The sequence below is a fragment of the Trematomus bernacchii genome, unplaced genomic scaffold (genome assembly GCF_902827165.1).
Source record: "Trematomus bernacchii unplaced genomic scaffold, fTreBer1.1, whole genome shotgun sequence".
NCBI lineage: Eukaryota > Metazoa > Chordata > Actinopteri > Perciformes > Nototheniidae > Trematomus > Trematomus bernacchii.
In genome coordinates this window covers 2716710-2740405 of record NW_022987720.1, presented here as the reverse complement: position 1 = coordinate 2740405, position 23696 = coordinate 2716710, and the positions used below count along the sequence as shown (strand labels likewise).

General features: G+C 38.8%; 2 protein-coding genes across 2 annotated transcripts in view; one reads left to right on the top strand and one right to left on the bottom strand.

The window, feature by feature from the left end:
- Positions 1 to 834: 834 nt before the first annotated feature.
- Positions 835 to 8581, top strand: LOC117492489 (prospero homeobox protein 1-like). Its single transcript, XM_034142770.1, has 4 exons — positions 835 to 2112; positions 2499 to 2600; positions 3184 to 3378; positions 6263 to 8581. The coding sequence occupies exons 1-4, from the start codon at positions 835 to 837 to the stop codon at positions 6428 to 6430; spliced, it is 1743 nt and encodes a 580-aa protein (XP_033998661.1). The 3' UTR covers positions 6431 to 8581.
- Positions 8582 to 8666: 85 nt separating this feature from the next.
- The window catches only part of ylpm1 (YLP motif containing 1), a 30215-nt gene continuing 15185 nt past the window's right edge, over positions 8667 to 23696 (bottom strand). Inside the window, 4 exon segments of the mRNA XM_034142769.1 lie at positions 8667 to 8971; positions 9835 to 10011; positions 10206 to 10327; positions 10905 to 10956. Coding sequence (XP_033998660.1) covers positions 9865 to 10011; positions 10206 to 10327; positions 10905 to 10956 — 321 coding nt within the window. The 3' untranslated portion in view covers positions 8667 to 8971; positions 9835 to 9864.

Sequence of the window (23696 nt, the reverse complement as noted above, 5' to 3'; positions counted from 1 at the left end):
GTAAACCGAAAAGGGTTTGTGGAATTAGGGCTACTCAATACACAAATCAAATATATAAAGTGTTGTCAATGTTTGATGTCTGAAAACTGTTAGGAAGATGCTATAAAAAAAAAAGTAGTATGGTAAAACATTTTGCAGAAGCAGTGTAGCTGAAGATCCTGCAAAACACTATACTGAATAACAACTACAATCTGACAAACATCATAAAAAGGACAAAATAAAAGTATTTTTTAGATGGTAAAACATTAATGTACCAATACCTGCACAACAACAGAAAAAGGATAAGGAAATATATACAGTGGGTTGTCTTCAGTTCACATCAATCTAATTATGTGCAGGTAGGGATGGGATAGGGTGGCATATTTGGCCACACCTCCTGTTTTTTGGAGGGTCTTTCAGCTGGACCGCTACAAATAGTCACTCCAGCAACAGAAAGCTCCAGACCTGCAGCCTTCTGGGGTCTTTTTCTACAGGCAACAGGTGGGTTTCATAATACTGTGTATGTGCTCTTTATTTTTCTAATGTTCACATTTGAGTTTTTACTATTTCTTTACTGTCATATAAAACTAGAATGTAATATACTTTTTACATTTTTGAATCAAGTCTGAAATAAATTAAGTTAAATTAAAATGTGCCAAGAAGTAGCCAATATAGCAAATTCTTATTTAAAAAAAAAAAAAGATTTTATTTTTACAAGATCCATTATTGTTGTGTTACGTCTTAAAGTTGAAAAGTATTTCAGTTCACTTGAATGACATTTTATTAGGAATTTCTCACCACACCTGCATCAGTAATTAATTATGTTTTTCCTTCACAGTGCTGTCTTTTGAAGGCATGAATCCAAGTGTTTGGAGAGAAGGTATGTATTCTTCTAGCAGCATTTGCCTTGACGGCTTTCATGCAGAGCATCTCTCCTCTTTTCAACTGGACCCTGTGCTATCAAATGTAGATGTGTCAGCCGTTTCCGTGTCATTACACAAAGACAGCGAAGACAGAAAAATGCTATCGGAGAGTGCCTATTACAGAAGTGGGGATGCTGGTTCAAGTTTGATGAATCCATCCAAAGACAACACGACTGGACATTCACCCATAAGAAGGCACCCAATTCCTGCATCCAGTTCCTGTGGTCATGATGAGTGGAACTTAAACAGTGGCCATCAGGCAAAGCGTGCCAGAGTAGAAAATATCATCAAAGGCATGATCAGCTCTCCAGGTATGCACTGCACCAATGTGACCAGAAACCAATGCGTGAAGTCAGACGGCATGCAGGAAAAGGAAACGATACATGAGCAGGACTACGTGGAAACGAGTGGATTTGGCAGCCAGAGAGCAGGAAAGCAGCTGGAGAATCAGCATCTCAGAGCAAGGTTCGACCATGTGGACGAAGTAGTCGACACTATAGACAAGGACGAATCTCCTGAAACATCTCCAAGGGACGCATTCACAGATTCATACAGTGAGTTTCAGACCAGCTCAAGTAGAGAATATCAAGGACGGAAGTCGGTGATGAGCTACTTCCAATCCCAACCCGAGAGAATAAAGCTGATGGCAGAGGTTTTAAAGTACGAGCTGTCCAGAGCTGTCAGTAGGAGCGTTGACTCTATTTTCAAAAGCATGCCACTTATACAAACAAACATTGAGGGGAATGCAGAGACAGATATACGTCTTCAATCATCAGTTGGTGAAGATGAATTGGGACTAACCTGTTGTGGAAATGCAGAGGTGCAAGTCCCAGATGTTCAAACCGAAGCTCTGTCCTTGGTCGTACAAAAGCCTCGACTGGAAAACAAGTTTGTCCTTCACCATCGTCCACAACCTCCAATCCTGTTCGGGAATCATGACTCTGAAGATCAGCCGTCAGAGAGGAATCACGAAGCCGTCCGTCAACATGCCCTCAGGTGCTCTCAGGATGCATGCTCCAGAGTTGGTCCGGCAAAGTTTGACACCCTTCGGAATTCAATCAAAGTGAGGTCGAAGGTCAACTCCAGGTCTGTGAGAAGCCCACAGACTCACACTGTGTCTGTGGACCCCACGCTGATGGAAAGCCCTGGTCTCCCTCATGTCAATATAGAGTCCGACTGCCTAGTGAAGACCAACCTGTACATGCTGAATGTATCCTTTACAATGGAGTCATACTTTTGATATTTTATTCTGTTTTCTTGTGGGTTTAAGACTCAATCAGCAGTGAGAGAACGTTGTACTCTCTCCTTGTATACACTTCTTAATCAGCTGTCTTTACATACCAGAAATATCTCTTCATTGGCTTATTTGAGTTCCAAATCACAACCTTTTCTGTGACGGTATTCTTTCTTCTTGCTTAAATTACTTTTCACCTTTTAGAATCCAACAAGTTATTTCTTTGATCTTTCAAATTTTAAACAACATTTCCAGTTGTCTTTCTATTTGTCCCAAGTTGTAACGATTTAATGGAGGGACAATGTATCCAGTCCAGTCATGTTTAGGGTGTGTGTGTTTACCCTTAACACTGGTGCATACAGGAGGGTCTGACCACAAATCATCTGAAGAAAGCAAAGCTCATGTTCTTCTACACGCGCTACCCGAGTTCCCTGGTGCTAAAGATGTGTTTCCATGATGTGCAGGTAAGAAATATTAATCACAAGTGCAATTCTTCCACATGTGTGATTTTAATAGATCATTTTACAAAACATGACTTAATTTTACTGTAAGGAATACAGATTCTTAAACATTTTGGGAAAGTCACTGTGTTTTGCTTTTAACTGGACATATTTTTTGCTGATTCTGAGAAAAAATGTAACATTTAAGCAGTCTGAAAATGTCGGTTTTTGAACCTGCGACTTGTTTTGATGATCCCAAACCAGTTTGATTCCTCAATAGTGCATCTCTGTCACCACAGAATAAATAATCAGTCCCAGACAAGAAAATACTATTTGTTTTTTATTTGTCAACAGCAATAACATCAAGCAATCAGATCAGGATTATAAAAACATCACTATTGCAATTCTGTAAATCTGAAAAACTGTAAAAATGGTAACCATGTGGTAAAATACTTTTATTAACGTTTATTCATGTTTTATTTGCTTTATATTTTTTAATACAGTAAATAATAATGATCACCTTCTCTCTCACATAGAAACTAATTATTTATAATATATTAAATTACCCACTTCATTTCACTCACCCGTCCCTCTGTTTTTTCCTCAGTTCTCGCGCTGCATCACCTCTCAGCTCATCAAGTGGTTCAGTAACTTCAGGGAGTTTTTCTACATCCAGATGGAGAAGTTCGCCCGTCACGCTCTCATCGAAGGAGTCTCCGACGTGCGGGGTCTGACTGTGGAGAGACAATCAGAACTTTTCAGAGCTCTCAACATGCACTACAACAAAGCCAACGACTTCCAGGTAAACTGCTGCTACACTGAATGTCTTACTGCCCTGAGAGCATTACATAGTGGTCATATTTGCCTCATTGATTTGTCACTCAGTTATTTGTGTTTGTGTTGCTTTGGGATCTTCCAGGGGGATCATGTCATTGTCTTATTTTTGTACAGTCCAACACATGTTTTAATTTTATTAGATGTGTGTGTGTGTGTTGTATTGTTTCAAAGCATCATTTTCTTATGTCTGCTCGATGCATCTCCTTATTTATAAACTTGCATAAATTATAGTTCCTCTTCAAGGTTAACTAAATAGAAGTGTTCTTTTATTTGTTTATGTTATATTATACACACTTAGTAAATAGTTAATGATGTAAAATACATTTGATTATTTTCATTCATGCTTGCTTTTTACTGAAAGTATAGAAAGAAGGTGACTTTATTTTAGCCAGAGCTACTGCATTATTATTTTCAACATGAGGAATAAACCACAGAAATAGATTTTTTGGGTAGCGAGGCCACTCTCTCAACATTCAAATGTAATCACATTACAACAGCAAAACTACTAACAGACACAACAAATACATAGATAGTTATACTTATGATAAAGTAAACACTAGGCAGAAATAGTTATTTAATATTCAAGATCACATGCTGTAATTAAAGAATTGTGGGACTCCAAGTATATTTAGTATATTGTCCTAATTTCTATTATAGCACAGTTAATAATGTTCACAGACGGTCACATATTTAACATAAAGCAACTTAGCTTTAATATTATTTCTACTAACTAGTACAACTATTATACAAATATATTACAGCAGCAGTGAGAAAGATAAAATAGAGTGATAGGAAATTACTTAGATTTATTTCACAAGAGTGAATGCTATGATAATGAACACAGCTGATTAATACACATAATAATGGCTGCCTGGAGTAGCATGCTGTGAAGTACATGTCAATAGTTTGTGTAACTTGTTTTATTTTGTTAACTTTAAATATAAACACATTGTTGTTTTGGAGATTTTAAGTCATTTAGTTTGTTCCATTTGTGTTCAGTATAACATTTACCACTGAAAGAGTTATTTCACACTGTGGTTGATGTGCTATCAACATGTTGACTTGTCATTATATTACTTTGTTGGTGTATAGGAATTATAAATCCATTCACATTATTATATAAAATAAAAATATTTGTGATGTTGAATTAAATATGAAATTTCCCATGCATTAATGTGTTATAAGGAAAAACCTTACTGCACATTTAGGAATATATACTTTAAAACGGCTATGAATTACAGATTCAAATAAGGTTTTTGGAGCCAGATATGTCGTTTAAAAAAAAAAAAAAATACATTAATAAATTAACATTATTTATTATTATTCTAATGTTTTACATTTTCTTTAAAGTGACTTAAATCACCAAGCTCCACAAAAGAAGGACAAACAGCCTCCTGCTCTGTACTCTGTTAAAGATGCATAACGCTCAGAACATCTTATAAGTTAAATGTAAATATTTAAGATGTTAATAAGTACGATTTTTGTTGGATAAAATTGACGTTGACATTTCCAAGTATTTTTTACATGACTTAAAATTAGTGAAAAGGGACCAGTGTAATGGAAATAATGTGAAAACATTCATCTTGAAGTGTCAAAGATTAGAGAAAATACTACAAAGGACAAAACAATTGAAAAACAACATGCCTAAACATAACATGACCACCTTATAGTTTCTAGGTTTGTTTTCTGAGTGACAGACTCTCAACCTTCCCTCCTTGAGTCTTCTCATGAAACACAATTAAGATGTTAATGTTCTTCAGTTTATCTCCCAATTTATGTTCAGCATTATAATCAAAATTATTTGATATCCTTTGTATTGTTTGACTGTTTGGTCTCAGGTCAGACAGATTACACACATGGACACCCAGCAGTGATGCTGAAATCAAATGTGCATGTTAGACGGAATGAAAGCAGACTGTCTTTTTTTATTTATCAGCTTGACTTAGCACAATTTAAAGAGTAAATGCTCTTTTTAGAGTTGGACCTCAACTGGTTTTTTAATGAATCACACACTGGCACTGTACTGCAAAAGCATCAACATGCACACACAAACAGTAAATACTGACATCTCATGACCATAGAGGCAACCCTTTCTCAGGCCTCATTTTGAGTTGAAGGTTAAGTGTTAAGGGCATGGCCAAACAGTCTGTGTGCACAATGGATTTTCAAAACATAAAAGGGTCCATCCTCTGGGGAGCACAAATGTGCTCACAAGATGTCATGGTAGATTTACTCTAAGCTCTGATGTATGTACAAGTAGGCCTTTTGATCAAATGGTGGTGAGGAAAAAGCTGAAAATAACCTGTACACCAAAGTATTTGTTTGTTTTTTTACGTTACAATCTTGAATATTTCCATGTTGCTCTCCTTAGCGGCAACTATGACAATGAGTGATAATTGCATGTGTTTTGGATCAAACTATAACAAAAGGCCACTGGTGTTAGGGTTAGATGCATACACCAAGCCCGTAGTACTGCAAAGGCTCATCATTGGGCCATAGCCTCAAGATCCAGTGTGTTACCTCGTTTTGCTAAACATTTGACAACAGACAATTATTTAATTGAAAAACGTCATGCTTTTGACTTGATTGGCAATTTCATATTTTCAGAATTAGCATTCGTCATAAAATAATATGATCAACTGAATCCATTCTTTGGTTACTGTGGTTGAGAACGTTTATTGATCATTTGAACTGTTTGAATATTGTTATAAATAACCGTACTTGCTTTGTTGTGTTCAGACTGGTTACTTACCTTATGGTTTTCCAGGCATCATAACGATTCTGTAAAATATAAACAGTATGTGTGCAAAAGTTTTTGACATTTTCAATCTTCTACTGTGACACCACAGGTCCCTGACAGTTTCCTGGAGGTTGCAGAGATTACATTAAGAGAATTTTACATTTCCATTTCAATGGGCAAAGATCGTGATCCCTCGTGGAAGAAAGCGATCTACAAGGTGATCTGTAAACTGGACAGTGACGTACCAGCTCAATTCAAAAGTCATCACTCTGCATGACAACCAATCAGAAGACATCATGTGCTGCAGTGGCTACTGTCACCATGTGGACTTACTCGCCTTGATTAGCAAAGTACTAGTTTTTAATAAAGAACCTGCTGTATTGTACAAGTGAGTTATGTACATGCTTGCACATATCCAGTCTCCACCCATATAGCAGACTGATTTAGGCTTCTATGGCTGTTTTTTTCATGAGGTCATTTGATATTATTAGTATTTTGCTATATCAACCTTATTGTATAGCAATAACACATAACAATTTTATCTGTGAAATGTGTGCAACAGAACACATTTTTAGAGGCATTGTTCTTTAATAAGGACAAAAAAAGGTCCACACAACACAAGTGAAAAAACACATTTATTATACAGCAGAGCTTTATTGTCAAAATATTTGTATGTACAGAATATATTAATGAGATTACATTCCAAACATTTTAAAATTGGTAATTTTCAAAATAACAGTGTTTCGGTCTTTCTTCCATACTCACTATGAAGACCCATCCACTTTGCAGATGATACACTGAGGCTGGATGTCCGCAGGAAAATCAAACATGGTCTTCACCAGCGGTGCCGTGTGTTCGGTCATATTCGATGATCCATTTTTTGTCTTCAGTGCAAATACAAAATTCTCAGCAGGTAAAATTGTTGGCCATTTGCTTCACAAGTGTAACGTTTGTAAATATAAAAAGTATATTCAAAGCGGAATTCAATTGCTTACATATTAACCATGACAATCACACTCAGTGAGACTGAAATTGGGCACTAAATACGAACAAGCAGTTTGAACATAGGCATTCGAAATAACGTCTTTCAAATATTTTCCTTTAAAGGTCACCTATTATGCAAAGATTAAGTGTCCCCTCTATGAAAGAGATTTGGAAAGTTTCAGGAATAAATATTCTCTCTCTTTTTGTCAGATTTTGGCCACTTTATGATGTCACAATGTTTGTATGGGTTGTGCAACCATTAGCTATCATTAATAATCAGCTGAATGTGGTACAGGTAACATTTTTGTATCTTTACTCTCGATGTAAAAATGGGGTTTAAAGTCTAAAAAAATAGAATTAAGACAAACAAATAAAATACTATTCTAGTCATGAAAAGTCACTGTGGGCTCGACTTGTCATTGAAGTAACCAGGGTTTAAACACTTGATCCACAATATTCCCAGTATTCCCAACTTCCCGTAGTTTATCAGGACAAATTGTGGTTCTTTGGAAATTGAGAGTTGTTGACAACATTGGGGTTCTCCAATATCATTTACTGTTATGGTCACAGGTTAGAAAACACCCTTTTCAATCCCGCAATTGTGCATTTTCATTACACTTTATTTTGTGATACTCGCCGTTGAAGCTGAAGTGAAGTTCAAGTTAGGCTAATTCTAGCCTAGACAATACAAGTACATAGAACTGTATTGATTTACAAAATACACACAGTACCATTAAGGGACTGAGAGGCAACCCACAAAGGCGTAAAACTGTTCAGCTTTGCATTATGAATGTAGCCCTTTACTCTTTCCTTTGTTCTCCTCACTTAACCATGCACACTGAGAAACATAATAACAGTACTTCTTTAAAAAAAAAAAACAGGGTCAATGTGTAATATCTGGCCACATACAAAAAACAAAAAAATAGGGGCAGCAATTCATCTCGAATACTTGGTTCATATAATCTAAATGTAGTCATCAGTTATTAAAACTTAATGAAAAAGCAAACTAACAACAGGTCAAGGATACGCAATATTGACCCGATGGTACGAAATGTGCCATTTTGGGCTACTTTCAATTTAATCCAATTAGCGAACTATTAAAAAGTCACATGGATCCTTTACCTTTAATGTAATTGACGAGTCCTTCTGGACTCTTGGTTCTTCATCATCTAACGTTGGACTGAGGGCAGACAGACGCTACATCGACTCACGCCTTCTGAAGTACAAGAGGTGTTACGGTAAAAGACTGTCGGAGACGAGCTGGTTAGCATGCTCACTTCAGTATATATATCTGCAACACAACACACGAAGATTTTGACATAATATCAAAAGTGTCATGTGTTTGGTTAAGTTCTAAATAAATAAAATCTGGCCATATCTTACACATTGCCACTTTAAAATGTCACAGGAGGGAAAGAGGTGAAGTCGGAGTGATGCAAATAATACTTCTTCCGCCCCAATGATGAATCTCCAGGACATTCGGCCTGTTGTTCATCGGGCCCTTACGCAAGAAAGACTCTCCAGGTTGGTAATTTTGTGAAAGTTTATTGTGTTTTTTCAAGAATTAAATGGACCAAAAAACACGGCTACAGTACAGAAAGCATGAAGAGTATAAAACAGTAACATAACTGAATACAGACCATGACCAGAAGATGCACAGTTACAAACTACAAATTGAACAGCAAATAAGCAGTGTCTCTTTAAAAATAATGGAAAAAGACTTATCCTTATCGATCAAATAACTAATAATTTGATAACAATCGGTGATCTTGCCACCTGGATGAGTCTCTTGTTCCACTACAAGCGAGCTTCAGTATTTTCACATTCTTGAAACCTTCAGAAAGAAAAAGAAATGATTGATTACTTGGTTAAAGACAAACTTATTATTGATCATGTTAAACTTTTACATGTGAAAACTTTGATAATTCCCTGCCATAAAATGTAACTTTTATAAATTCGGAAATACTGATGAACAATCCCTTTATGCAGAATTAAGTAACAACTGTATTTGTATCATTACAGAAGGCAGTACAGGTGCTTTACAAGTGAAAATATATGCCCGCAATCAAACCTATTGAGGGTTTTTTCAGTTATTCATAGCATTTGAAGACAAGCCTTTTTGAAGAATTGGCTTCTTGATCAAAAATGAAATCGCATTTAAAAAACATTTGATTTGTAAATTCCATTTCAAATTGAAGGTATGTAATAAGAAAAGGCAAAACATGTCGCCATTAAATTACATAAATCCAATACAAACATTTATTTGGAGCTTCGGCCGGAGAATTCACAAGACATATCACGGGCCACGAGTTGACCACACGGTTGAGATGCCACAATCAAATCTGAAGAACCCTCCTGTAGCTCGAGGTTTTAACTAGTTCAGAGTGTAATAATCAACATTCTTCAATAGATAGACTAAACAGCTGAGGACACTGAATCACAGTTGTTGTCGCTTATGGCTCGGGGTCATCTACACCCCGAGAAGGATGTGTTCCAGGTGTCCCACAACAATAACTATCTCTGACCGAGAGTTGCCCGGTCATAAACTGGCAACATCAACAAAATGCTAGGGCAGCCCCTCCTTATAGGAGATAACGGCTGCTCAAGGTTGGTCAGCTGCGTCAGAGGGCGAAGGAGGACATGCAGGGCAAATTATTCCCCAACACTAACAACAATATAAAAAAGAGTGACACATACCTTTCAATGAAGGGGGAAAAGATTATCTTCTTAGAAATACTTGGTACGGTTAAGAGCTCTTTGTGCCATCTGGCCGCTCTCGTCCGTTATTCTTTCCCAGTCCGTTTGACCCACCACAAAGCCGATAGCGCGCTTTCGATCTGCTTCCTTCTTCTCTTCGAGATCAGCCCAGCGAACCTTGACAAGACAACCACGGTGTTATGACCAGGAAGTGGATCATTTGAGATAATAATTTATATTATTTTACATTAATTTTATAAAAAATTGTATTTTTCCGCACTGAAAGCCACCCTGGACGACCTGTAATTGTTTTCCATTAATAGTTAACGTCATTGGCGAATCTACAAAGCAGCTGCTCTGTGGCAATTTACCCTTTTCTTTCCTGGTTGTGACATGCGCGTAGCATAATCGTCTGGCAGCTGAAGGTAGTCCTCCAGGCCGGACATGTCTTCACGTTTCCTTTTCCCACCGCTCCCCAGACCATCCAACCTGTCTGTATAAAGATCACTGAACTGGTCAGTTCCCCCTCCACATAAGAACTTAAAATGTATCATCCTGACATTTATTTGTCTATGCAAAGACAGCTAGTAGATCAGCATTATCTGTTATCCTGCTTCACATTCACACAATTAAAACTACTCTGAGGGGTTCTTATTTACTTTCCCCCTAATGTGCCTGGCTTTGGATTTGTAGAAATTATTTAGAGAGTATAGTTTACATGAGTATGTAGTTGACAAATAGTTAAAAAGCTAAGAAGGCCCACTTTGCACTTTTTGGCCTTTGGTAGAAGAACCTTATCTTTACATTCTCTCGGGACATTCAACCAAATATTTAGACATCTTAAGATGCAGACAAGTAATTGTGCTAAATGTGAAGCCTTTGTCAACACAACATGAATAGCTTAGGTCGTTGTCCTTCTGCGTGCACAGACACACAGCTACACAACATCATAAACATCACAAATCAAACCAATCATTTCTTAAGCCTCTCGAAAAAGGTGAAATACTGGGAATTCAGTCATAAAACAAAGACTGACAAGACTAACAGACTAACAAAAGAAGAATACCTACCAAGTTTCGCCTCGGACGTGTCCATCTCCCATTTGCTTTTTGGAATGTAGCCCTATATTATATAAAGAAACACTTCAATGGTTAAACATCTGGGTGACACGGGGAGAAGGAGAGAGAAAGCAGGGAGGCGGCTGAAAAGAGAGCAGACTGGTTTATCAGAAGTTTAGAGACAAACATAACTGAAGGATGAGACTGCGGGAGGACACATAATGTAACAGGGGCATGCAAATAGTTTTGATCTTGCAAGTTAGAAGAGACTCATGTTTTTAGACTTAGCATTTATCTTGGCCACATGCAAAAGAAAATTAGGAATGGACAACAGCTGTGCTGCTTTGAAGAGCATTGGTTCTGTGCTTTTGCTTTGAAAACTAAAGGTCATCAAGATAACCCTGTGTGAGTTAATGATAATGTGATCGACATATTTTACATTACACAGAACAATGCCCTTGTGTCTGAGTCTGAAATGCTCCTACTCCAGTTTTCTTTTTAAGTAAAAGCTTAACATATAAAGTATCCTGGTCAAAAGCAAACTGAGGTTTCTGACGAAGCTTCACATTTCCCTAACCAATCGTCAGCTGCAGAGTCACAGTGAGGCCATTTGGTCGGCTAGCACTAGTCAGTCCCAGGTTTATGGTTTATGGTTCTTCGAGGACGGTATCTCGGAGTATTGCATGCTCCAATTTTGATATCATGTAAGTTTCTGGTTCAGTAAATCACTTAAAATCACGAAATATTTTATTTTAACAATCTAAACCATGACCTTTTCACCAAATCCTAGGACAGATTAAAGATTGTCTGCAACAAGTAATGAATTAAAATGAGTCAGGCCGATAACAGTTGCATCTGTGGCACGTTCTGTCAAAGTGCATGCCTAACCAAACTTTTTCTGGTTGAAAAACAATGCATTTAGTTCAATAATCTCTTTTGTTCAAAATATATATATTTTTTCCAGTTTTGGTTCATACATATTTGTTGTTTTTACTCTTTAATATTTTTGTAAGGCTTTGTGTTAAAGGCTTGTGTCTTTCTAACTGCTTTTTATTCTTTTTACAACAACATTGATCTAACCCAGCCTTTAACTGTGGATTTTAAAACTTATTAACAGTTTTAGGTAAGACATTTAATTCCACATAGATATGTATTCGACAAAATATCAACTTTTTTTCTGACATTTATTCGTTTTTGGTCTGTGTTTAATTTATTATTTGGTTTAGTTCTTTATTTCTTAAGATGCATTCACATCAGTCAAAGTATACATTTGTGTACCCCCTTTATTTTTAGTGTTAAATGAAACACAGGTGTTTTCAACGATTTGTTCTGATTAGACCTCTGCTCAGGTTTAAGGTGGGCGGAGCTTTGTGTGGACATACGAGAGTCAGAGATGTCAATCAAGCGCAGGCTGTACAGGAACCCTGACAGAAGTCTCATCAGACACGTGAGAACACCTGTGTGGGCGGAGCTTTAAAGAGGTCCATGTTATTTGGTATATTAAAATGCACATTTTGTATGTTTTTTTCTAACAATATTTAAAGTGTGTAAATTATGATAAATAAACCCGTTTTGCTCGGCTTGTATGCACATATGGCACAACAAAACACGAATGATAAAGATATGCAGCTGGAAACTCATCTTCCAGTAGCATCTGCTCAGGTCAGGCGCTTTGGATTTCAGAGTTTAACATACAACTCGAAGTTTGATCATTGAATATAGAGAAAGGTGGCAACCTTTTAAGAGAACAGATGGATAAGTCTGTTTGAATTATTTATGATACACATTTAAGGCACACTGCATAACAAAACAATTAAATAAACTATATACAGGCTGGATATCCAGCTTGTACTGCCAAGAAGCAGCTTCTGCATACAATGTGCAGTCGAGTACAACACTACATCACTGATGGATGTGGTCGCAGATAAAAACAAGCCATATCTGACCACATTCAACTGTGATGCTGGTGTGATAAATCAAAATTGTACAAATATATTGTATTAAGAATAGGGCTGGGCAAGTAAACACATTATTACTGCGCTAACCCATTAAATAATAAACTGTTTATTTAATTAATATTATTATTATTTTGAAAGTCTGTTGCTCACTGGCTCTGAATACACATACAGACAAACCATGGGTCACAGGAGGGCTGGGATGTTGATCAGTATTGGCTTAGGATGGGCGTCATCAGGCGTTTCAACCAATGAGAGCATTTGGGGCGGGCCTAAGATTCTTGAAGTTGAGATTTACAATAAATATTTTACCTGCTACTGTGTGAAGGGAATACTGCTGTTAAAAAGCACCTTATTTGTTTAAAGTGTTTTTTCAAACCAAATCTTATTGCACATTTGTTCATAGCAGTACTTTTAAAATCAAAAGTGCGCTATACACTACTTTTGAATTCATTATTGAATTAATTGCAGAAAATCATTTTTTTATCGTTGCCTAGCACTAATTAAGAACAGTAAAATAGTGCAGCATCACAGAAAGAAATGTTTTGAATTGTGCTTACTTTACTACACCATAGTAATCTTATTAATAATTATTTAAACATTTCCATATGAGAATATGTAAGTATTTAGCTTAAAGTGCACCTATCATGCTATTTTTAGGCAATAGCATAGGTCTCAAATATATAAAAAACATGTCTATGAAGTATTTTGCTCAAAATACCAAACAGATCATGATATCAGATATGCGCGTCGCTGCTAGGGGGCGCCAGCCAGGTACCGAAAAAAAAAAAAAAATTAAATAATAATAAGTGGCGTTTTTTCATTTTTGATTGTTTGTTATGTGGATTTGTAGTATTTGTGTTACTGTATGTTCAATAAAGGTGTATTTTTGCTAAATCTTGAGACATTGCCACTGTATGTACTAGGCAGGGCCGATTCATAGGCGGTCGTCTAGGGCAGTGATTCTCAAATGGGGGTACGCGGACCCCTAGGGGTACGTGGGGGTACTGCAGGGGGTACGCGAGAGAAAACAATAAAAAAGGTTAATAAGACAAATGCTTGTCACGTTGGTAAGCCACCAGAGTTTTTCAAAAGAAAACTTGCTGAGTATAGATCCTCCCAAGAGATTATGCGAAAAGCCTCCACAACATCAGCCAAAGCACTGGAGGCATCGTATGCGGTATCACTGCTCATCGCTAAAGCCAAAAAGCCGTTCACGATTGCTGAGGACCTGTTACTCCCAGCTGCTGTTGTTTTGGCCGAGACGATGCTGGATTAGATGCTTTCTAATGACACCGTTTCACGCAGAATAGAACGAATGGGATCAGATATTGTTGAACAAGTTGTGGGAAAACTTGGCGAAACATTTTCACTCCAGCTTGATGAATCGACCGATGTCAGCGGTAAGGCTCAGCTCATTGCTTTCGTGAGATACGTGGATACTGACGACATTTATGAAAATGTGCTTTTCTGCAAGACCTTAGAGGGGAAAACAACGGGGGAGGAAATTTTTAACGTTGTGAATGATTTCTTTATTGAAAACGAGCTGGACTGGAGAAACTGCATGAGTGTTTACTGACGGAGCTGCCTCAATGACGGGCCGATTTAAAGGGCTCATGGCACGAATTAGGGATAAAAATCCAGAAGTGCAGTGGAATCACTGTGTCATACACAGGGAAGCACTGGCGGCCAAAAAGCTGAGTCCTGTGTTGCATGACGTTTTCAACAACAGCATCAAAGTGATTAACTTCATAAAGTCAAGGCCACTCAATGCGCGTCTGTTTCACCGCCTTTGCGAGGACATGGGAGCTGAACACACCCAACTACTGCTCTGCACATAGAAGTGCGCTGGCTCTCTCAGGGGAGGATACTGAGCAGGCTGTTGGAGCTACGATCGGAGGTGCACACCTTTCTGTCAGAGCAAGGATCTCCCTATGCCACACTGTTTGAGGACACAGATTGGCTTGCAAAGCTTTGCTATCTGGCAGACATATTCAGCAAATTGAATGAGCTGAATGTGTGCATGCAGGGCAAGAACACCAACATTCTGAACCTGTATGACAAGGTGGGTGGTTTCGTAAAGAAAGCAGAGTTGTGGAAACGGGCATGTGCACAGGGGGATCTCACCTGCTTTCCTCAGGTAGATGCTTTCCTCTCCAGTGAGGATGTGCAGAGCGCTCCAGTCAAGTCCATTATAGAGGAACACTTGGCCAACCTGATAGTTAGTTTCATGTCGTACTTTCCTGACATGGAGGATAAACCTGCACAGCTTGATTGGGTAAGAAACCCATTTCTTCTGTCAGAAGCAAACAGAGAAAAGCTTCCTCTCTGTCACCAGGAAAAACTCTTGGATGTGTCATCTGACCGCGGCCTAAAGATGACATTTGAAAACTCCACTCTCACGCAGTTTTGGGTGTGTGTGAAAAAGGAGCATCCTGAGCTGGATGAAACAGCTTTGGAGCAGCTACTGCCCTTTGGATCCACATATTTGTGTGAGGCCTCCTTCTCCGCAATGACTCTGATCAAAACAAAGCAGAGAAACAGACTGGGCCTGGAAAAGAGTCTGATCACTGCTGTGTCCTCTCTGCCACCAAGGATGACCAAGATCCTCAGTGAAGGACAAGCACACGTTTCACACTAAATTGAGTGCTAAAGTGCTCTTATTATTACTTGTTAGTGTTATTGCAATTTATAATTTATTTATTATTACAATTGTTTTGTTTTTTTGCCAATGTTTTGACACTAAATTGTATTTTCTATTTTCAAATGCAGTTTAATGCACCTAAAACTCATTAATAGTGTCATTACAGTGTTATTACGTAGTTTTTATTGTAATTGCACATTTTTGTTACAATGTTTTGTTTTGTTTTTAACCCTTTCATGCATTGTGACTGCTTATTTAATGCTGTTTTCTTGTTTATGCATGGGGTTTTGGATGGTACCACATTTTATTATAATATTTGTTTATTGTATTTTATAGTTTTTGCATAATATAACATTTTGTTCATTGGTTCATTAAACATATAATTATTACTTAAAAATCTGTCGTTATGTTCTTTGTTTGTTGTAATTCATGGATGAAGGAGTTCATAAATCACACACTGATGGAACATCACTATATTGTAATTATTTATATAGGCTTTTTCTATCAAAAATGTTCGGGGTCGGTCAGGGGGTACTTGGCTGAGAAAATGTTTCAAAGGGGGTACATTACTGAAAAAAGTTTGAGAACCACTGCCCTAGAGGATGTGACGTCCACCCCCCAATTCAAACATGTTCATACAATACTGAATACATTTGAAGCCATTTTGACGTATATTACCTATGTCAATAAGTTTCTGTTTTTGTAGTGTATTTGTCTTTTGTAGAGATTTTTCATTTATTCTTTATATATAAAATCTCGCCTAGGGCAGCAAATTGGCTAGAACCGGCCCTGGCACTATACTAGGCCTCAAGAGCCTTTCTTGTGCTGGCAGACACATAGAAACAAATTGGCGGGGCGCACTTCGCACGTGCACACACAAAAAAATTCCACGCGCTCCGCGCTCAGATTATGCTGGGCCCACGTGCCTTAGCACCGCTGCTATGACTCCATCCTAGGAGAAACACTGCCCTCTATTTCACTTCCTGTTTCAAAAGTGCTGATTTTGGGTATAAAGCTTTAAAAAAATAAAGAATTGATAAAAAATTAAAAAGGAGGGGGCTGAGCTCATGCGGGACCCGGCAGCTACTGTCCAAACTAAATACTGCCGTGATGAAACGCCATATCATGGATTATTTCTGAAACAGTGTGGAGCTCAAAGGCTTTCTCTCTTGCTGGTTATACCACAAGGTGAGTTCCTTTTTATTTCCTGCTTCTTCACACACATGCTCTCCAGTACAGGTTAGCTCTGAGTGTTAGCGGTAACACCGACCATATTACGTCCAAAACAGTCGGGCATTGTTTCTGATAGCAACTTTCTGATAGTGCTGTGGGTTCACATTTCTCCGATATTACGTCATATCGGACGCAAATCTGGATCAGCTCCGTTGTACCCCGTTTTTAGAGATGTGGGTACGGAGGAAAAGAGAGAGGGTTTTATTTTCTGACACCCCGGGGACACATATTTATGTATAAAAGACATCAAAAAGTGCATTTTGCATGATAGGTCCCCTTTCAGTTTGCCTAATGCCAGCATTAAGTGGCTTGAACAAGGTAGTAGCCTTTACTATAGGAAAGATTAAAGGAGACAGTGTTCATTTTACAAAAAATAAAAGAAGGACAAAACAAAATGTTTCATTCCCAAAAAGAGAAGATTACTGAATAAAAAATAATACATGTTGACACTTTCTTCAATGAATAAAAACAAGACAAAAAAGTTAGGGAGTAATTAGAGAAAAGATCCTCTGATAAATGAATGGCATTAATTAAATCAGTGTATTAATTAGGGATGTAACGATACACTCAACTCACGATTTGATATGATTCGCGATTTTAAGTTCACGATACGATTTTCTCAAGATTTCTTTTTTTAACAGAATGAGCTGCGGACAAATGACTGAAAAATATTTCTGTAAAAATCCCTTCAAATAAATAAAAAATAAAGTGCAGCTTGAAATGTATGCTCTGCTCGATCAAGAGACTAGATATATGGATACAGCTCTCTACACTCTGAAGTGACAATTTAATAAAAATACATAAACAGTATTTACTTTTACAAGCTAATTAACAGTTTCATCTCCACTGTACATCCGGGTCTCTGATTTGATTTAGTTCCAATAAATTGTAATATTCTAACCTTTTTTTTGAAGGGGGGGACACAGGGGGGTCCCTGGTCAGTGTTACAGGGGCACTGGCCTCTGTTGGCCCCCCCTAGAACCGCACCTGCTCGCTCGCTCGCACACACACATACAGAGCCGAGCTTGAATGAAACACAGACCCAGTAGTACTTGTACTATACCATATTATTTTCGATGGCTTTATTGTATTATCAGTATGACAGATCGCCACTGGGCTTTCAACTAAAAGACACAGCCACACAAAAACTGCGGCATTGCGGCATGTGTACAGCTCCTTATGGGTAGTGCAATGTTTGAAGTGCCGGAGCGGCGTTCCGGCAGCGCTAAACGGCATCACGGATGTCCGAGTTATCCAGTGTGTCGATTTCACGGGAATTTCGTTGGTCATCTGCACTGAGGAGAGCAGCTGCCACGGCAAGTTGTTGTTCTAGATAGCGTTCAATCATGTCCAGACTGCTGTTCCAGCGAATCAAATCAAAATGTGTTCACGCCCTGTGCCGTTTAGAAAAGTGCATCACGAATAATTTTTTAGCTCAACCGATTTTAATCTTAACGCATCTGTAGCGATATTTAACCGATTCACAATGCATCGTTACATCCCTAGTATTAATCAATACCATGACTGAAAAGTATAAATACATGCATGTCCCTTTAGCATTCAAATAATACACTACATCTGAACTAGAACAATTGGATCTAGTCAACTAAAAATGTTGTCCCGTGGACCCCCTCCCCCCCTTTTCTCAAAGGCATAGATGCCCCATTAAGGTCCTTACACACCAAACTGACACCAAAGAACACGTCCCGACGGAACGTCGCCTCACGTCTCCTGCGTCTTGGCCATGTTTCGCACTGGAACACACCGCAAAGACTTCAGCCGACGGCCATGTTGCACGTACGAACTGCGCATGCGTGAGTGGCAATAACTCTCCTTACCAGCAGTAGTGTGTATTCGTCATTCAAAAGAGGCAACAACCGGAAGACAGACTGCGTGATACACCGAGAGAAGAACAGACTGCATGATATAAACAAACAACAAATATCGTGTGCGTTCCATTTTCACTCTACAGCGAGAAGCTCAGGGGCTTTCCCGAACCTGTGTCGAGAGCCGGAGTTAAATGAAATCTCAGATTTGCCTTCTTAATAGTTTGTTTGGGTCCCTCACTTCCGTTTCGCTTCTCATGCACTGATTCGCTAAGCTGAACAGCCAATCAGAGTGATTTCTTTGGCCGACAGCCTCCCGATTCAACATGTCGAATCTGTGGCGGAAGGTGTCGGCACGGCCGAAAAGACAACGGTGCGGGACACACCAAGACACACCAATCTGAGTAGGGCGACACGATGCTCATCGGCGGCCCGACATCTATCGACACCGAAAATCGGCTTGGTGTGTAAGGACCTTTAGAGAAAGCGTTTCATGTCCCTGGATCAAGCTGTTCTGGAGATTTAAGAAAAGCTTTAAATTGTTGTCTATTCTTTCTTGTTTTGGCTGAAGTGAGCATAATATGATTATGTGATGCTCACCAAAAGCATCAATATAAATGTTGCTTGTCGGAAAAACAATCAACATTGATTTTGTATTGTAAAATAATTGTGGAGAAATCCTTTTGGGAATCACAAACCCAGGGTTTCAGGAAAACCTGATAAAAGCTTCAGTACAGATACAGAGGCACGTTAGATCACGATTTTATCCGTCTTTCCTGAGAGTCCCTTTGTTGTACATTTTCTTGATTTCAGACACAGTAGTTTACTACTGTGACAGCAGGAAAGATTTACAACAAAAGAAGAAGCCAAAACTGGTTAAGCAATATAAAAATGGTTTGTGTAACCAAGATGGTTTCCAAATCTATTAGTAAACAACTAGAATTTTTAGCCTTAAATATTGAAGTAGCAAAGGGTCAACAGCTCATGGTGGTGGGCTGCTACAGACCCCCCTCAGCTGTCAAGGACTCTTTATCTTCATTGGCAAAACTTCTATCTCAACTTGACTACAAGGAAATAGTGCTGCTTGGTGATTTTAATTGGGACTGGTTAACTTCTGTGTCAGAGGATTTTAAAAACCTTTGTATCTCTCTGAATGTTACTCAGATTATAGACAGTCCTACTCGCCCTAACATTAAGTCCCCAAATAAATCCTCCTTAATTGATCTCATTTTAACTAATGTTCCCCATAAATACTTATCTGTGGGAGTATTTGCAAATGATTTGAGTGATCACTGTGTTGTAGCCACAATTAGGGACACAAAAGTCCAAAAGGTTAAACCTCGCATTATCAGTAAGAGAGACAAAAAACATTTTGTGGAGCAGGGTTTTGTACATGATCTGTTTGATTTTGATTGGGGTAAAATCGATCTGTGTGCTGATGTAGAAACTGCATGGTCTTATTTTTATCTTGGTTTTATGGAAATTATAGATAGACATGCACCCCTGCGTAAATTTAGAGTGAAGGGACGAGACAACCCTTGGTTTTCTGCTGACTTATCTAGTCTCCTTCATGAGAGAAACAAGGCCTGGGCAAAGGCTAGGAAATCAGGCTCAGAGGTAGAATGGCTACGCTTTAGGCAGCTAAGAAATAGCTTCACATCACAAATAAAAAATGCTAAGTCTAACTATTATCTGTCAGTTACCACAAAGAACCTGAATAATCCTGGAAAATTTTGGAAAGCCATAAAATCGATATCCACTGGTGATATCCGTAATGAGCTACCTCCGTGCATTACCACAGCATCTGGCACTATATCGGACAGGGCTACTATGTTAAATTGTTTTAATGAGCATTTTGTGTTCTGTGGCTCTCTGTTTGATTCTGTGACTAACTCTGCTTCTGTGAACACCACAGTGTGTGATTCGGAAAAACGTGTTTTGGAAAACCCTTTTAGTTTTACTCCTTTTACTGTTGATGTTGTTCGTGAAGCTTTAACCAAGTTAGATCCTAAGAAACCGGCCGGCCTGGACAACGTGGAACCTTTCTTTTTAAAGATAGCTGCAGATTTTATTGCTCCACCTCTCACTACTCTTTTTAACCTCTCCCTCAGCACAAACACAATTCCAAAATTGTGGAAGTCAGCGTATGTCCTGCTGAAAGGAGGGGAGGCAACCGTTTTAAATAATTATAGACCCATCTCTAAATTATCAGTTCTGGCTAAGGTTCTTGAACGCCTAGTGAGTGAGCAGGTAAAGGTGTTTTTATGTACAAATGACATCCTGTCTAAACATCAGTCAGGCTTCAGAAAGCAACATAGCACCATCACTGCCACAATGAAGGTGGTGAATGATGTGGCGAGTATTTTAGATAATAAGCAGAGCTGTGCAGCTCTATTTATTGACCTTTCCAAAGCGTTTGATACCGTCGATCATCGCATCTTAAAGCAGAGGCTACTCAGTATTGGCATATCCAGTCATGCAGTGGGGTGGTTTGTGAACTACCTCTCTGAAAGGTCCCAATGTGTTCATTTTGATGGGCTGTCTTCTGAGTGGTTAAACATTACTTATGGTGTTCCTCAAGGTTCTGTTTTAGGTCCACTTTTATTCTCCATCTACATCAATAGTTTAGGTGAAAATGTCGATGGAGCAACATTACATTTTTATGCGGACGATACCGTTATGTACTGTGCACGTCCCTCCATTAAGGAGGCTGTTGTTGAATTGCAAGCTGCTTTTAACATTATTCAGACTCAGCTCTCTGAACTAAAGCTTCTTTTAAATGTTGATAAAACCAAGGTAATGCTCTTTTCAAAAGCCAAAAAGACACCAGAGCCTGTTTTAGATATTTTAACTACGCAAGGAATAAAACTTGAAGTGGTTACCTGTTACAAATACCTTGGTATCTGGCTTGATGATTGTCTCACTTTTAAACGTTATGTCAATAACCTGCTTAAAAAACTAAGGGTTAGGCTAGGTTTCTTCTACAGGAACAAGTCCTGTTTCTCGCTCGAGGCCAGAAAAAGGCTAGTCTCTGTGACCTTTTTACCTGTGCTGGACTATGGTGATTTGATTTATATGAATGCACCTGCCAATTGCCTGGTCAAGTTAGATGCTGCGTATCACAGTGCACTGAGATTTGTGACAAACTGTAAAGCATTAACTCATCACTGTACCCTGTATGCAAGGGCTGGTCTGCCTTCACTAACTGTACGGAGGCTCAGTCACTGGTACATTTTTATATATAAAGCCATGTTAGGGAAACTTCCATCCTACATCTGCTCCCTGATCTCACGGCGAATTGTAAGTGGCTACTGCCTGAGATCGCATGCTGTGGTTTTATTAAATGTGCCAACTGCTAGGACTGTCTTAGGGAAAATAGCATTTAGATGCGCAGCTCCACTGTCCTGGAATAGTCTGCAATTAAAATGGAAACTGAGCAATCTGGTGCCACTAAATGTTTTTAAAGCTCGGTTGGATGCTACTGAATCGGAAGCTGTTGGTACCTGTGCATGTGGATAGTTATGTAAATTGTAATCCCTGTAATGCTAATGTATGATGTCCTTTTGTTGCTCTGTTATGTTTTTAATGTTTCATGTGGAACCTACTTGAGCAGGTCTCCCTTGAAAAAGAGATCAACGATCTCAATGGGATATAACCTGAATAAATAAAGGTTTGAAATGAAATTGAAATGAAAACAAGCTATTATAAGAAAGTGTTTGAATATAATAAACTTTATATTTTTGACTTTTTCTTGACTTTGATAAAAGACAATAAGACCTTTGCATTTTGAGTTGCTTCCACTGCTTAGTGCCATGGTATAATTAGGAACACTGCACATCATGCCTTCATCAGGGCTTTGTGGACATTATTGTTATTACCATTATTACTCAAATCTATTTATCTGAATATAATAAACTATAATGGATTCATCAATCAAACCTAGAAGACCTCAGCGTCTCACGTAGTGAGATTCACAAGCTCAAGTTTGTTTTACGAGGACCAGAAAAGTATAATTACGGTTTCTGTCGATGGAGTCTTATACCTCATTCACACCAACGCAACTCCGGTTCAAGCTCCGTGCTAGAGCTTTTCAGGTTCAGAACCGGTTTTTCGGTTTAGCTCCGGCTCTTTTCAAACCGCCCAGAGTCCGACTGGTGCTGCGTCATTGCGTCATCGTTTGCGTGCCTGCTTCATAAAACCAAACCGCGCGGAAACCCCTCACAGCAACAACAACAATGGCCGATTGTGCTCCAGCTTCCTCTGTACCTCTTCGGAAGACCAGATTCCCAGTAGGTAGCTGGTCTCTTCAGTGGACCACTGCTGCTTGTTAAGTTTCTCCATCGTTGTGTACAAACTGGATAAAACGCGGGCTTTTTGTTGTTGTTCAGGAGTTGATCCCGCCCCTGCCCCCGCCTCGACGTAAGCGTGACGTATGCGGTGCTTTTGCTCCAGCCGGACAATTTTTTGGTGCTTGAAACGAACCGGATTCCGGAGCTAAGAGGCTGCTCCGCTGCGGTGTGAACAGGAAAACCCGGTGCTTTTCAAGCTCCAGCTCCGAACCGGCCCTGAAACACTGTTGGTGTGAATGAGGTATCTGTGGTTTTAAGCAGAGCTTATTCATACGATCTACTTGTTGAAATCCCGGTTGATAGTTAAGCCTATTATGCACAACTACATTTTTGCATGTTGTCTTCTGAAAAACCTCAAGCCCTTTTATATCTCACACTTTACAAAGTTGTTTACATACATTACAGTCAAATCCAAGTCAACTTATGGAATCTGGCCATGTTTAAAGTAAGTGGTTAATGGTTTACAAAAATAAAAAATACCATAAACATGAAGATGCACATTCAGTGCAGATCTTCAGTTTGTGATATTGATAGTTAATAGTCTATGAAGACATTTGTATGTTACTACCGCATTTTCATATGCTCATATGCCAGTGGATATCATGCTAGTGATGTACCATGCTAACAAATCATGCCTCATGGAAGAGTCCTGCACGGGCACAATTTTTCCAACCGGACGACCCATTACCGCAATTATTTTCAGGTCACACGCAGACCTCATTTTTCCCTGTGCATTCGTAAAGATGCATTTTTCACACACGCGCGTACCTGACCCCGAGCAGGACTCCCCCTCAGGG

Bases quoted from the DNA above. Each gene is read 5' to 3' on its own strand.
- LOC117492489 (XM_034142770.1), top strand. From the start codon at position 835: ATGAATCCAAGTGTTTGGAGAGAAGGTATGTATTCTTCTAGCAGCATT. The intron at 2,113-2,498 runs GTATCCTTTACA...TGGTGCATACAG, and splicing joins CCAACCTGTACATGCTGAAT to GAGGGTCTGACCACAAATCA. The intron at 2,601-3,183 runs GTAAGAAATATT...TTTTTTCCTCAG, and splicing joins TGTGTTTCCATGATGTGCAG to TTCTCGCGCTGCATCACCTC.